General features: G+C 39.5%; 1 protein-coding gene across 12 annotated transcripts in view; it reads right to left on the reverse strand.

Moving 5' to 3' along the window:
* Positions 1 to 15,577, reverse strand: part of NKAIN3 (sodium/potassium transporting ATPase interacting 3) — a 663,159-nt gene that overhangs the window by 62,380 nt on the left and 585,202 nt on the right. For 9 of the 12 annotated variants that reach the window (XM_073331057.2, XM_073331058.2, XM_073331054.2 and 6 more), the window contains one exon: positions 3,843 to 3,903. In XM_073331057.2, the coding sequence (XP_073187158.1) occupies positions 3,843 to 3,903 (61 nt within the window). Of the gene's footprint in view, positions 1 to 3,794; positions 3,904 to 15,577 lie in introns of all 12 variants that reach the window. The other 3 variants (XM_073331059.2, XM_073331060.2, XM_073331062.2) reach the window with 1 other exon arrangement.

The raw sequence follows: 15,577 nt of genomic DNA on the forward strand, positions 1-15,577 counted from the left end.
TGAAACAATCCAGCCTTTTGAACTTACACCCTGAGAAGAAGGTGATTGTCTACTGATTAACTGTTCCTGGAAACTGGTGATCAGAGGTCCAAGCTGTATAAAAAATGGCTGAACTGCCCAACTTGTGTTCTGGTTCTGAATCTGAGACAGTTGTGAACCTATAGCCATGGGAAAAACCCAGTTGTGGGTTTTGAAGGACTGACACCTACCAGATCCTGAGGTTAGAGTTGGGGTGACCTCTGGTAAGATTTTTAGCACACATCAAGTTCTTTTAGTGTTTTGATGTTTTCTCTGGAATGCTTTCATCTTAAGAATAAATATCCTTGCTTAGAAAGAGCAGTGTGGTGACTTGCAATTATTGGCAATTACACTGTTCATAGCCTTCAGAGAGAAAGCAAAGCACAGATGCTGGCCTTTTTAGGCAGTCTGGCTTGCTATCACAGTGTAGGCTGGGAACTGTGCAGCCTTAAAAAACCCTGGTCAGGAGGGAGAGAGAGATGTGGGTCTCCACCCAAGAGAGGTGATAGCTGGGAGCTGGAAACTTTTAAGCATGTGCCCTTGAGGGACCACAAAGGAGGAAAACAGGCACAGTTACCCTGAAACTGACACACCCTCAATTCTCCATTATGTCAAAGGGAATTGATGTAACACACCATGGAATACTCAGCAGCTTGCAAGAGCAGCCCAGAGTTAAATCCTTATTTTGCTGATGTCAATGAGTTTTGTGAAGTAGGATCAAGGCTAATGCACTTGACTATAAACCTGTTGTCAGGTGCTGAATACAAATGGTATAGCATTTTTAGCAGTTGATTACGTTTTCCAATAGTATGTTCTATTTTCTGGTGAGAGAGAACAGTGTATTTCTTTATGTACATCACTAAAACATTTGTCTTATGAAGCACACTATTATTTAGGATTGAGCAACATTGAGAACAGAAAATGACTTACTTAAAAAGTAAAGAGCCAGTCTTCAAAGGTGCAAATGTGTGAAGCATCTTAGTCATAAAACAGCTGATGGCACTTCCTTTCTAATCAGTGCATCCACCAGCCCTAATCATTTGATGTTTCTAGTCTATGAAATTTGTTGCTATGTTTCTGGTAGTAAAATACCCAGATCTGAAAGTAATGTTCCAGGTGTAGTCCTACCAGAGCCATATATATAAGGACAATTATTATCTCCCCACTCCCATCCCACAATGATCCATTAAGCAAGAACTCTGTTTATGCACCTCAAAACACAATGGCTTTTTTTCTGTCACACTGCACTGCACACTCATTACTAATTTGCTGGCCATTACTATCTCTTTCAGAATTACTGCTATCTAGGTTCTCCTTAACATTCAAAACATGTGTTTCAGGTTATTGACCCCAACTTTCATATTTCTAACTCACTATGTTAGTCTCTGTCCATATTTCTAATTTTTCTTGGGCCTCTCTGTATAATATCTGTCTCTCTGATATTTGCATCTCTTCCCAACTTAGCATTGCTATTCCCTCTCCATTCCAGACCTAAAAGAAGATGTTAAGTAGACTTGGCCTTATACTCATGCATGTTGTACCCCACTAGAGAGTTCCCTTCAGTGAAATATAGTACTGTTTATACTATGTAATAACAATTAATTTATGGTCCTTCACACAGATTTCAAGCAAAATATGGCAGTTTCCATCAGTCAATTTGAATTACAATTTTCAATATGATTTTGTGAGACATTATCACATGCTTTCCTAAAATCCAAATGAATTTCATGTAGTTCTTTCAAGAAAGCAACCAAGTTTGTCAAGATTTAGTCTTTCTAACATGTTTGTTGCTTATTACTTACCCTCTAGCTGTCTAGTGATTTTTCTTTTGACATTTACTACATTATTTTCCTAAAGGGTGAAGTTAGACTACGTAAGTATTTGTGTATGAAAGAGTAAGTGCTGGGACCACTCTTCCTTCCTTTTTTTAAAGGCTGGTACCACGTTTGCTTTTATTCACTCTTCCAATATCATTGTGGTTCTCTAGGGCTTTTAAAAATAATGAAGACAGTTACGTGGTGTACAGAAAGTTTGTTAGCTAATTCCTATACTATCCTTAGAAATGCTGTGACTCAGAGACTCCTTGGCAAAGGGTCCCCTGTTCTTTGCAAACAGCTCTCACCTCAGACTTGAAAAACTCACTACACAAACATGTCTTACAGGATATTTACCCATAAAGAGCAACATGTAAGATAGCTATAGAAAGCTTGTAACTTGTCAAGACTCATAATGGTTGTGAGATGTATGTTTGGGTAACATTTAAGGAATAATATATTTATATTGAAAGTATGCTTTATGGACTTGAAGTAGAAATTAGTCACCAGGTGGTAATGTGTTTTGGTGATGACCCATCCAAGCAAGAGGAAGTTGTCACCTCTCCCTAGTCAGCTGGTGAGGTAAATGCAAGGTTGTATTGTCCACCCTTGCCACATCCCAGAAAAGTGAATGCAAAACCATAAATCAATGACAGACAATTAAAGCCACTTAATGGTAAAAAGGAACTCTGGAACAAAGCAGGGATTCACCCTGCCTGCAACTAGAAACAAAAGACTGTTTTCAGTATAAAAGAGTGCTATGAAAGGCACTCTCAATCCATTCACTGAGGAAAACTCCCGGCAGAGGGGGGTGCTTTCATGAACGTTTGGATTATTTGATTTGGTTTTTGAGAAACCATTCAACTATGTCTTAGACTAAACATTGGGACAAAATCTACTATGTTAGATAAGAAAGGCAACTATTGATCATTATAAACCTAGGTTCACATTTTATATTTTATTTTGTATCATATCCATTGTTTCCACCACTCCCTTGTTTCTAGTTAAATCTTTATTCTTTCTTAAATAAACCTATGTTTGCTTTATCCTAAGTGCTCACAAGTCCTGTGTGGTTTACAGGAGTGTTGGTTTAAGGGGAAACTGGGGTACCCTACACACCTTTGGGTGTAGAGGATCTGGAATTTCTGTGAGTATCCAGCATCAGGGGTTAAATATCACAGGGGAACAATTCAAAGGGACTCAGGGATTGGGGTGCACCGATTGTTAACCTGCAATGGAAGGGCTGGCATAAGCCCAGAGGAGAGTGCTTGAGTGGCTGAAATGCTGGTGGTGCTAGGGAGCTGACACCCAGCTTCCACTAGAGGCAGGGGGTAAGAAGCTGACTCACAGTCCTGGGAACTCTGAGAGCCACACACATCAGCTGGACTGACTGTTTTGTTCATATTCAGGTTTTTGAAGAGTTCCCTTACTGGCTTTTGATCAATACTTATTTTATAGGGTCTTCCTTCCTTCCTAACTTTGCAAACTACTTAGTTTTATTTTTCTCGTTAAAAGCAAACTTAAAATGTGAGAGCTGCATTTCAAGTGTCTAACTGGCTGTAACAGCACTCGGTGTGTGTCCACTGCAGTGTAATGATAGCCGGATTGTACATTGCCAATGTGACTTGTCGAGTAGCCTGCCATTAACTTCACTGTTGTAACGGTGTGTACACCCAAGGTTAAATGTCTTCAGGACAAATTTTCAAAGGGGCCTCAATCAAAGTTGTATTTACATACACCAAACCTTGGGTGTACACAGTCTTGCTCACATATTTTTGAGCAATATGGCTTTAATGTAGCTGTGGTAGTTCACAAAATCCATCTAAGAGGGTTTTGCACACAATAATTCTATCATCATGCGAGTGTTTGCAGAAACAAAATTGTCCACGTGCAAATGAAGGCTACATTTTGCAAATGTGGTTCTTTGTCTCTATAGTTGGCTATTGCAAGACTAAGTCTCACCCCAGACACTGTAGCTCCAGAGATGAGTAGATGTGTATCAGTACTTACAGCTGTCCTCTTCTTCCATGAAAACACTGATCACGTAACAGGCATACACAAAACCAATCAACTGCATGAAAATAAGAGGAAAATAATTTGTTAGTTAGAAAATGTGTTAAAAATACTCAGTAAATACAGCTGCCAAGATTGTATTTCAAAACGTTTTTCTTAAATTTTCTTAATTTAAAGGCAGATTTCAGCACATGGTCATACAAAGACACATTGTACATACCTTTGCTCATGCAGAGCCTTATTCTAACTTCATTTAACTAAAGCAACCCCACTGATTATCTATATGGTTGCACAAGTACCACTGATTGCAAGAATCTGAACCATTATTTTTAACTAGTAACTGCAATTTGAGGAGCGTTCTCTGTCTCTTTTGCACACATGATTCCATTCACATGAACACTAACTACCAAGGCAGACTGGAGTTGAAAGGGCCCTTGCCCATTTGATTCACATTTGAAAAGGACATGTACTTACTGCATGTTAAGTAAATACATAATTAAGTAACTACAGCTTCAGTTAGTATTGCATAAAGTGTCCTATTGCATTTGTGAAACCACTTGACACAAATTTAACTAGGCATTTGAAAGTTTGCAATGCAATTTAATTGCAAAGGCCATATTACAATTCACCAACTTCAGGAAAGACTTTATCAGGGAGGCCTGTAAGTTAGACTCATTGTAAAATAAAAGAAATAGTCTCATTACCCAAAACGGCAAACCATAAATGTATTGCCACTATATTAATAGGGGCTCCCACAAAAATATCGCCCTCAGCCAGTGTTCCAGCGTGACTAGTGCTCTAGAGAGGAAGGATGAGGGACTAGGGCCTCTCGCCATTTGCTTCCCCATGTAGCCAAAATATTTTCTTATATTTATAATAAAGGAATGAGACAATTCCACTGCTCAAATATACCCATTAAACTGTACTGCCCTAGAAATCTATATTCTCTATTCTTGAGAAAATATGCTGAGTATATAGATAACATAGCCAAGTGTTCAACCTGTTTAATATGAAATCCTTGTAGAAATGTTGGGGGTTACCCTCCTCTGGGATTTTTTTTTAAAGATACCTGCAATCTGGTCCATTTCTAACATAAAATTGCTCTTCACACTCATTTATGAGGCTCAAGAATAAGCTGTTTCAAACAGAGATAATTTAACAGGATCCAGACAGGGGTAAGCTACATTTGAGGCAAGAAATCATGCCACCCTGCCTTTTACTTCGGTTGTGCCAGCATCTTTACAAGCAATACCAAGGAGCCTGCTCAAAGACAAAGAGGAGTAGAATTTCACTTTTGTTTACGACAGGTTTCAGAGTAGAAGCCCCTACTGTTCCTCACATGTTCTTGTCAACTGCTGGAAATGGCCCACCTTGATTATCACTACAAAAGGTTTTTTTCTCTCCTGCTGGTAATAGCTCACCTTAACTGATCACTCTTGTTACAGTGTGTATGATAACACCCATTGTTTCATGTTCTCTGTGTGTATATATCTATATCTTCCTACTGTATTTTCCACTGCATGCATCCGATGAAGTGGGTTTTAGCCCATGAAAGCTTATGCTCAAATACATTTGTTAGTCTCTAAGGTGCCACAAGTACTCCTGTACTTTTGTTTATGATTGTTCCCAGTCAAATGTGTTCTCTATAAACTATCATCTATATGCGGCACTTGAAGCTAAGTGATAGACATTGTGTGAGGAACTCCCCCTGCTTGTATAGAAGAGAGAACATCAGTCATTTCTACATCACCATCCTTCTCCTCCTTGAAGCCTCCAGAGGGCTCATGCAGGGGACTGGACTTTCGAGGTCCCTTCCAGTCCTATGATTCTATGATTGCAGGGCTCATGATACATAAGAGAGCCATGGGGTCTACTTTTATCTCTTCACCAACCCTGTAGGAAACTCCTTGAGCTGTTACTGAAGCCTGTTGTAATCCTTCACGTGGGTCATTAAATCTGACCCTTAGCATTTAATTTATAGTATTAATACCGTAGGCACTACTTGTGGATGTTTTTTCATTAAAGCAATTTCAGTACAATCTTCAAACAACATTTAATCCAGAAAAAGAGCTTGTTTTTCTGCCATCATCTCTCATATCTAGCTCTCCAGTTGGCCCAATGCTAGAACACACATTGTACGCTACATGACTGGTAAAATCAGGGTAAGATATTTGTGACCTAATTTGCTATATTAATTTTTTTTGTGATATTAAGGATAGGTATTTATGCCTAAAATATGCTGTTATCTATAGGAAAGCTCTCAGGTATGATGTTATGTTCAAGCGACAGTAAGCATGGCTGGTTCTCAATTATATAAGAGTTCATGATACAAAACCATTACTGGCACTTTCAAACTGCCGTATAAAAGGGTACAGAGTGTATTATACTGACACCTGCTTAGCAAAAGCACCAATATAAGAAGTCAAGTTTTGTACACTGCCACAGCACTGCTAATAAACTGTCTCCTCAGTTTGCACCATGTAAAAGACACAGGCATGCCCTGAGGTTCTCTCTCCTCTCTCTATTCTCCCCCTCGCCCCCACCTCACACCCCTCCAAGAAAACATACAGTGATACACATTTTGAGCTCAGATCCAAACCTGGTAGTTGTCTTCAACTTCAGAAAACAGAGGGTCAATGCACAAAAGCATTAAGCACTTAGTGTACTAAGTCACTTTGCTGCCGTCATAGACGAGGGTCATCAAAGTTATGTATTTTGTGCTACTGGATCATTACTTTAGCCTTAAAAGCCTCCCCAAAACCCTTTATTTAATTGTTTGTTTGTTTTTTTTCCCTTGCACACAGGGCAAGCAGTATTCTATAGCAGTCTCAGAAAAACTTTAGATTGCCATAAGCACCTTAAGAGCAGTATATTGATGATATTGCTAGTCCTGCATGACTAGAAGTGGTCTCAGGGAAGTGCAGTCTGTCCTTCCAGCATACCCATTGATTCCAAGATTTTCCACTCACCATGCCCACAATCACTGCTCCCACCGTGTTCCCACTGCTCCTCCCATATTTCTTAAACTCCATATCTGACCACGTCTAAGTCAAACTCCACATCTCAAACACTGCATTCCAGTGAGTCAGTAATGAACCAAGGTTTCTGTATGGTGTGTAAGGGCACTGTACTGCTGGAGAGTCTAGCAATTTTGTTTTGTCTTTTATAATAAGTTATTCTACAAGAAAAAGAAACACCTACACATTTAAAGTTCTTCGGCAAATTAACTAGCAATGGGAATTCAGAAGGTGCAGATGATGATAATGGGTGTGGAAGGGCACTGTGCTGCTGGAGAGTACACCTATTTTGTTTTGTTATTTATAAGTTATTCTACAAAAAAAAAGAAACAACTCCACATTTAAAATTCTCAGGAAATTAACTAGAGATGATGAATTCAGAAGGTGCAGGTGATGATAATGGGTGTGCAGCAGAGCCCACACTACAATTTCCTCCATGTCTGGAAACCTCTGGTTGTGCTGTACAAATTTCAGCATATGGTGTGCTCATCAACTTCCCTTTGATTGTTGGCTATTCATTATTTGTGTTGTGTGATGTGGTCACCTAAGTCATTTGGTTTTATTTCTGCACCCAAAAATTGTTTGAATAAGAGAATAATGACTAAAGGATGCCCAACAGCATGCATTTCCTGTATACACGTCCAGAGGAATAATCATTTGTGGGAAAAATTGTGAACCATGTATGATTTGAAGACATTTACATAAATAAGCTGTGATGTCCAGTTGTCAAGAACAGTGAATAATATGACACTACAAATAACAGAGCATTTTTTTGTATTATACAATCAGTTCTAATTGTTAGGGGGCTTATTCCTTCACCCACTTACTTCTCTGGTCCTTCTCGCATGAATAGAGAGCAACAATACCCAAAGTCCAAAGGTGCAAACAATTCGATGTTTATTGGAGTAAACTTCCAGCAAGCATGATTCCAGTTCCCTTCCTTAGTGTCCCCCTTCCCAGTTCTGACACCACAGAGCCTTGCCTGTGTCCCTGTTCCCATCCCCCCCTTAGCAAAACATGATTCCAATTCCCCACCCCCATTCCCATTCCGCCCCACCCACACACTTCCTGATTGATTACAGACTATATAGTAAAACTTGAGTTCTGCTTAGCTATACCTTAACCAATCATTTTACTGAAATTTAACTAACCAATCCTAACATATTGTAACATGATTAGTTAACCAGTTATATCCCACCACCTTAATTAGTTTAGACCCAGCAAAATTAATTATACAGCAGACAGAAACAATCACAGAACCAGACAGACACCATGCAAATAAACAATAGCAAAGTGGAAACTATAATGACAAAACAATACAGAAGTGAGGATTTCACAACTACATCTATAAAGACATAAGGGTTTCCCAGCTGTGTCTATTGATAAGTGAGTTCTTGCCAGACAGGATGCTATCAAACTAAGTTTCCTTTTACATCTTCTAGGCACTTCCCTTTCTCTGGAGGTGATAGGCACTATCAGGACAGGATTGTATTCCTAACAGCCCAATAGCACCTTCTTTCAATGTGAGTAGTTTGGAATGTGAGGATGTTACTGGTCGCTTCCCAGTGATAGGGAAAAAACCCAGAAAGCGACCCTATAATCATGTAAAGCTACGCTGCTGTCTTTTTTCTATGCTTATCTGTCCTTTCTACTTTGTTTATGGATAGAAAGAATGTGAACTGTGTGTAACCTGCACTCCCTGCTTTTGGGGAGAGAATTCCTTATACAGATAAGCCTCCATGCTCTTACCTACCCCAGAACTTCAAACAGACTGGGTTAACCGGTTCGAACTGGAAGAGATATCACAATGTATGTTGAACCAAGCTATAAAAGCTCATCCCTGTTCTTTGTTCGGGGCTTTACCATTTTCCTCTGAAAAGGAATTGGTGAGCCCTTCAGCTGTCGTATTTGCTAGCAATAAAGTGCCTCACTTTATCAAAGAGCCAAGACTCTGTGTTTTGTTTGGCTAATACAGAAGTCCAGGGAAGGCTACCCTCCTAACCCTAGACGGGAGGGGAACCCTTTTTCCCTAACACCAGCTTATGGCTGCCTCTGCTGCTTAGCCAGAGATCTTAGCCTAAGAACAGGGCCTCAGACTGTCACAGTAAGAGAAGGTCCTTACACCGGCAGACAGTGATTTTGATTCTTTCTTTTATACCTCTATAACTAGCCAAGTGATAAGAATACACCTAAATTCTTAGAGTATAGGCCTTTACAGACAGGCCTGAATATCTATAGCCTAACATGAATGAAAACTCTTCTACTCGTTATCCATGCCACTGTCATCTGCTGATCGGAGTACTGCAGTGCTTTGTATGTGGGGGTGAGCCTTGAAGACCACAGGCCCTGACTCACTAGTGTTCATTGGCAAAGTCAGAAGAACTGTCATTGGCTATAAGCATCAGAACAGTAACATCATGCCACTTGGAAATTTCAGTTGCTGCAGGAGGTCGTTTGTTACTTGCTTAGAAGAACTTCTCATAGGAAACATGTTACTCTGCTGCCAATATTTTTCAGGTGCATTTCAGGGTATAGGCTTTGACCTAAACATTTTTGGGACCAAGTTATAAGAGAGAATAATGCGTTATGTATCCATCCATTGTCATGAAATGATCCCTATCCTTCCAACAAAGCTCTGAGATTCCACAAAGTTCTATCTTACACCTCTCCAATTCTTTGGTCACAATGGCAAGCTTCCCTTCATACATGCTCCTCATATTTTATGTTCCTACTCTAATGATTCATTTATGACGGCTCAGGTCATTCTTGTTCTTGGTGCTATCATCAGGCACTATACTTCCCCCAGGAGAGACAGTGGGATTACATTTATCTTATCCAAGGAGACATCAGAATGTGCGTCTGGATATAATCCAATCAGTGACAGAATCATTAAAATTGACCTTTGTGAGAAGCCAGTTGATATGTCAATCATACAGGTATATGCCCCTAAAACAGCAGTTTACAATGAAATGATTAATGACTTCTATGAATGACTTGAAGAAACTCTCACTGAAACACCAAATAAAGATATCATCCTTGAATGCAAAAGTTGGAGCTGCAAGCTCTCATAAAGAACTAATGGGAAATAATGGTCTGGGCTAACAAAATGCGAGAGGAAGGTGGTTAGTTGAATTCTTCTTCCATAATCACCAAGTCATTGTAGGTATAGGTGTTGCTGGGCATGAGTAAATTGAAGATAGCGTGATTTGAGTGCCAGGCTAAACTGTAAACCAGTTCATGACAGGCGGTGTGCTGCAGATGGCATTTTCAGGCTAGTTGAGGTAAGTGGGAATACCCTGAACTGTTAAGCTTGAAACTTACATAAGGTGAGGACATAAGCGATTGATCCTTATATGTGCTGCAAAATGATTGGTTCTTACATAATCATCCAATGTTCAAACCAATAAGATTCAAGAAACATAGATGTTAGTAGCTAGGGAAAATGTATACAAACTGTGTAGTGTGCAATATGATTTGGAATGGTGGCATCATCCATACCAAAACCTTCTGCATCTGGGCCTGGCCAGTGAGGGCATAGGGCTGTTACATGCCTAATGTAATGCTGGCACTTAAAATGAAAAAGGTTGTAGAGCAGCTTTTAAACTAAGGGCTGGGGGAAAGCTGACAGTTGTGGAGGAGCACGTGGTTCGGACAGAGACATTTCTTAGGGGAGGATCTTTTAATGGAGATTCTCTATGCCCTAGTAAGGAGGAGAGGATGGAAGATGATAAAATATGGGTAGTATCTGATGAGAAACAGTCAAATGAAAAAGAGTCCCATTCAATTACATCATGTAGTGGCAGACAGCTAAAAAGTGACAAGTTTTTAAAGTGCTTATATATAAATGCTAGAAGTCTACATGATAAGCTGTGTGAACTAGAGTCCCCCGTATTAATTGAGGATATTGATATAATAGGCATCACAGAAACTTGGTGGAATGAGGATAATCAATGGGACACAGTAATACCAGGGTACAAAATATATCGGAAGGACAAAACAGGTCGCGCTTGTGGGGGAGTGACTCTACATGTGAAAGAAAATGTAGAATCAAATGAAGTAAAAATCTTAAATGAACCAAACTGTACCATACAATCTCTGTGGATAGTAATTCCATGCTCTAATAATAAGAATACAGCAGGGGATATATTACCAACCACCTGACCGGGATGAAATGCTCAGAGAGATTAGAGAGGCTATTAAAATTAAAAAAATCAATAATAGTGGGGGATTTCAAATATCTCCATACTGACTGGGTACATGTCACCTTAGGACGGGATGGAGAGATAAAGTTTCTTGACACCTTAAATGACTGCTTCTTGGAGCAGCTAGTTCTGGAACACACAAGAGGAGAGGCAATTCTTGATTTAGTCCTCAGTGAGCACAAGATCTGGTCCAAAGGGTGAATATAGCTGGACCGCTTAGTAATAGTGATCATAATACAATTAAGTTTAACATCGCTGTGGCAGGGAAAACACCACATCAGCCCCAAAATGTCGCATTTAATTTCAGAAAGGAGGACGACACAAAAATGAGGAAGTTAGTGAAACAGAAATTAAAAGGTACAGTGCCAAAAGTGAAATCCCTGCAAGCTGCATGGAAACTTTTTAAAGACACCATAATAGAGTCTCAACTTAAATGTATACGCCAAATTAAAAAACATAGTAAGAGAACCAAAAAAGTGCCACCGTGGCTAAACAACAACATAAAATAAGCAATGAAACACAAAAAGGCATCCTTTAAAAAGTGAAAGTTAAATCCTAGTGAGGAAAATAGAAAGGTGCATAAACTCCAGCAAATGAAGTATAAAAATATAATGCAGAAGGCCAAAAAAGAATTTGAAGAACAAGTAGCCAAAGACTCAAAAAGTAAAAGCAACATTTTTTAAAAGTACATCCGAAGCAGGTAGCCTGTTAAACAACCAGTGGGGCCAATGGATGATTGAGATGCTAAAGGAGTACTCAAGCACGAGAGGGCCATTATGGAAAAATTAAATGAATTTTTTGCATCATTCTTCATGGCTGAGGATATGAGGGAGATTTCCAAACTTGAGCCATTCTTTTTAGGTGACAAATCTGAGGAACTGTCCCAGACTGGGGTGTCATTAGAGGAGGTTTTGGAACAAATTGATAAACTAAACAGTAATAAGTCACGAGGACGAGATGGTGTTCACCCAAGAGTTTTGAAGGAACTCAAATGTGAAATTTCAGAACTACTAACTGTGGTATGTAACCTATCATTTAAATTAGCTTCTGTACCAAATGACTGCAGGACAGCTAATGTGATGCCAATTTTTAAAAAGGGCTCCAGAGGTGATCTCGACAATTACAGGCTGGTAAGAAACTATAGTAAAGAATAAAATTGTCAGACACATAGATGAACATAATTTGTTGGGGAAAAGTCAACATGTTTTTTGTAAAGGGAAATCATGCAGCACCAATCTACTAGAATTCTTCAAGGGGGTCAACAAACATGCAGACAAGGGGGATCCAGTGGATATAGTGTAATTTTCAGAAAGCCTTTGACAAGACCCCTCACCAAAGGCTCTTAAGCGAAGTAAGCAGTCATGTCCTTTCATGGATTGGTAACTGGTTCAAAGACAGGAAACAAAGTGTAGGAATAAATGGTCAGTTTTCAGAATGGACAGAGGTAAATAGTGGTGTCCCCAGGGGTCTGTACTGGGCCCAGTCTTATTCAATATATTCATAAATGATCTGGAAAAAGGGGTAAAGAGTGAGGTGGCAAAATTTGCAGATGATACAGAACTACTCAAGATAGTTAAGTCCCAAGCAGACTGCGAAGAGCTACAAATGTTGGATCATATTAAAGAAGTTCTGTATTAAAATCACAAATGAGTTTGATTCCCCAGAGTTTAAATTCCAGGGTATTACTAATTAAGAGGTCTCTTGGGTTTTGGTACTGTTTCTCTCCCTCTATGTGTGAAACTTGCAAGCTGCTAATTGTGTTAGTACATTCTAAGACAGAGTCTGTTCTCAAAGCAATTCACAGAGAGAGAGACTCAAAGCAATACTCTAAGGACAGACTGGAATCCACCCAACAGCCTCAAGAATGGGAGAACCAAAGAACAAGATAACATCTTGGAGCCGTCAGGAATGTGCTATCTGCTGATTGATTCAGCAACGGCATGATGAAGCAATTCCCATAGACTGGCATAGGAAGAAATTCCTATAAAAATAGACTCTAAAAAGTGAGAACTTTGGGGTCTGATTCTGCAAACCAACTTCCAGGAGCATCAGACGAGCATCTGACAAGGCCCTGCTCCCTCCTCATGTCCAGGCCACCTGGCCAGTGGCTTGGCATGAGCAACTCTAAGGCTGGTAACTATGACAATAACCTTGCAGAACCTGTGTGTGTGTGTGTGTGTGTGTATGAATGAATGTGTGAATAAATATGAGATTGAATGGAATGTTATAACTATAACTAACTGCTTACTATGATTCTTTCTGTATTCACAATAAATGTGGTATTTTGCCTTTTTCCCTTTAATAAGATCCTGCTGGTTTTTATTTTATTGGTATAACACAAAAGGATCTCTCAGAACGGAGTCACTGGCAACAGAATGGCAGATGAAATTCAATGTTGATAAATGCAAAGTAATGCACACTGGAAAACATAATCCCCACTATACATATAAAATGATGGGGTCTAAATTAGCAGTTACCACTCAAGAAAGAGATCTTGGAGTCATTGTGGATAGTTCTCTGAAAACATCCACTCACCTGTGTGCAGTGGCAGTCAAAAAGGCCAACAGAATGTTGGGAATCATCAAGAAAGGAATAGATAATAAGACAGAAAATATCATATTGCCTCTATATAAATCCATGGTACGCCCACATCTTGAATACTGCATACAGATGTGGCTGCCACATCTCAAAAAAGATATATTGGAATTGGAAAGGGTTCAGAAAAGGGCAACAAAAATGATTAGGGGTATGGAACAGCTGCCATATGAGGGGAGATTAATAAGACTGGGACCTTTTAGCTTGGAAAAGAGATGACTAAGGATGGATATGACAGAGCTCTATAAAATCATGACTGGTGCGGGGAAAGTAAATAAGGAAGTGTTATTTACTCCTTCTCATAACACAGGAACTAGGGGTCACCAAATGAAATTAATAGGCAACAGGTTTAAAACAAACAAAAGGAAGTATTTTTTCATAGAACACACAATTAACCTGTGGAACTCCTTGCCAGAGGATATTGTGAAGGCCAAGACTATAAAACGGTTCAAAAAAGAACCAGATAAATTCATGGAGGATAGGTCCATCAATGGCTATTAACCAGGATGGGCAGGGATAGTGTCCCTAGCCTCTCTTTGCCAGAAGGTGGGAATGGGCGACTGGAGATGGATCACTTGATGATTACCTGTTCTGTTCATTCCCTCTGGGGCCCATTGCATTGGCCACTGTTGGAAGACAGGATACTGGGATAGATGGACCTTTGGTCTGACCCAGTATGGCCGTTCTTATGACTAGAGATTTTGGGTCTGGGCATTTTGGCTACATTAAGGTAATTTCAAGGTTGTTAGTTGTCTTGGTCAAAATAGAAGCAACAGTTTAATTTTCCAGCTAAACTAGAGTAGACTTCATAGCAAATTTTAGAGCCTTTGGTCTGACCCAGTATGGCCGTTTTTATGTTCTTAATAAAGTAATCTCACCGACATTTTGGAGTCGAACTGAATTTTTAGATCCCAGAGAACTGGATGAGGTGTTCTGGATAAATCAAGTGGAAAAGGTCTTGGCTGGAATCCCAAGTCATTACAAACACCATCTTCACCCAACATCCTAGATATTTATAAATGTGGAGGTCACCTGACAATATGACAAAGAACCAAACTGACTATGTAATGCAATGCTGGAGATCAAGTTCCCAATGGTAAAGACTTTCCCGAGTGCAGACTCAGCTCAGCTGTAGGCCTAAAACATAAAACTAAAAATTAAGAACAAATGTGCTTATTTAGAAGGAGCTGTGTGGTAACTTATAACTGGGGGGGACGGACCACTGGTCATAACCCTTGGAGAGGAAGCAAAGTGCAGACAGTGGCCTTTTTAGACCACCTGACTTGCTGAAGATGTCACAGTGAAAGACAGTATAATTTTAAAATCCCCAGTCAGCAGGGAGAAATGAAGGTCTTCACTCGGGAGAGGTAACGGATGGGAGCCAGAAGCCTAAAGTATGTGCCCTTGGTTGACACAGAGGGGTAATACAGGTGTAGTTGCCCTGAACTGTGACAACCTATGTTTTTATATAAATCTATGATCTAGCTTTTAAACCTCCCTCATCCTGATAGAAATCCCAATTTCATGTTATGTGTTGTTTAGGGACTATGTCTGAAATAACTTCTTCACAGTGCACTAAATGTCTGATTCTTTATCATGAGTGGGAGTAGGCAATCTCTTTATTTATATCTTACCAAAGTACGTAGTACAAGCATTCTTTGGGGGGACAGGGAAGATCTGGTGGCATACATCATAACCTCCTACCCTTTAATGAACATCTTCCTACTGATTTAATGAAAGAATACACATTGTTTAAAAAGAAAGCCACATACAACTAAACAACTTCTTAACATTCTACTATAAGGTTCAGTTGGTCACCAGTGGACACTAAAGTTATGATATGCCAGTAATTACAATCAGGTAACTGAAATTTACAGTATAATTAACAGGAAGTGATAAGGTGGAAACACACCATTAT

This window comes from Lepidochelys kempii, chromosome 2, assembly GCF_965140285.1.
Source record: "Lepidochelys kempii isolate rLepKem1 chromosome 2, rLepKem1.hap1, whole genome shotgun sequence".
Taxonomy (NCBI): Eukaryota; Metazoa; Chordata; order Testudines; family Cheloniidae; genus Lepidochelys; species Lepidochelys kempii.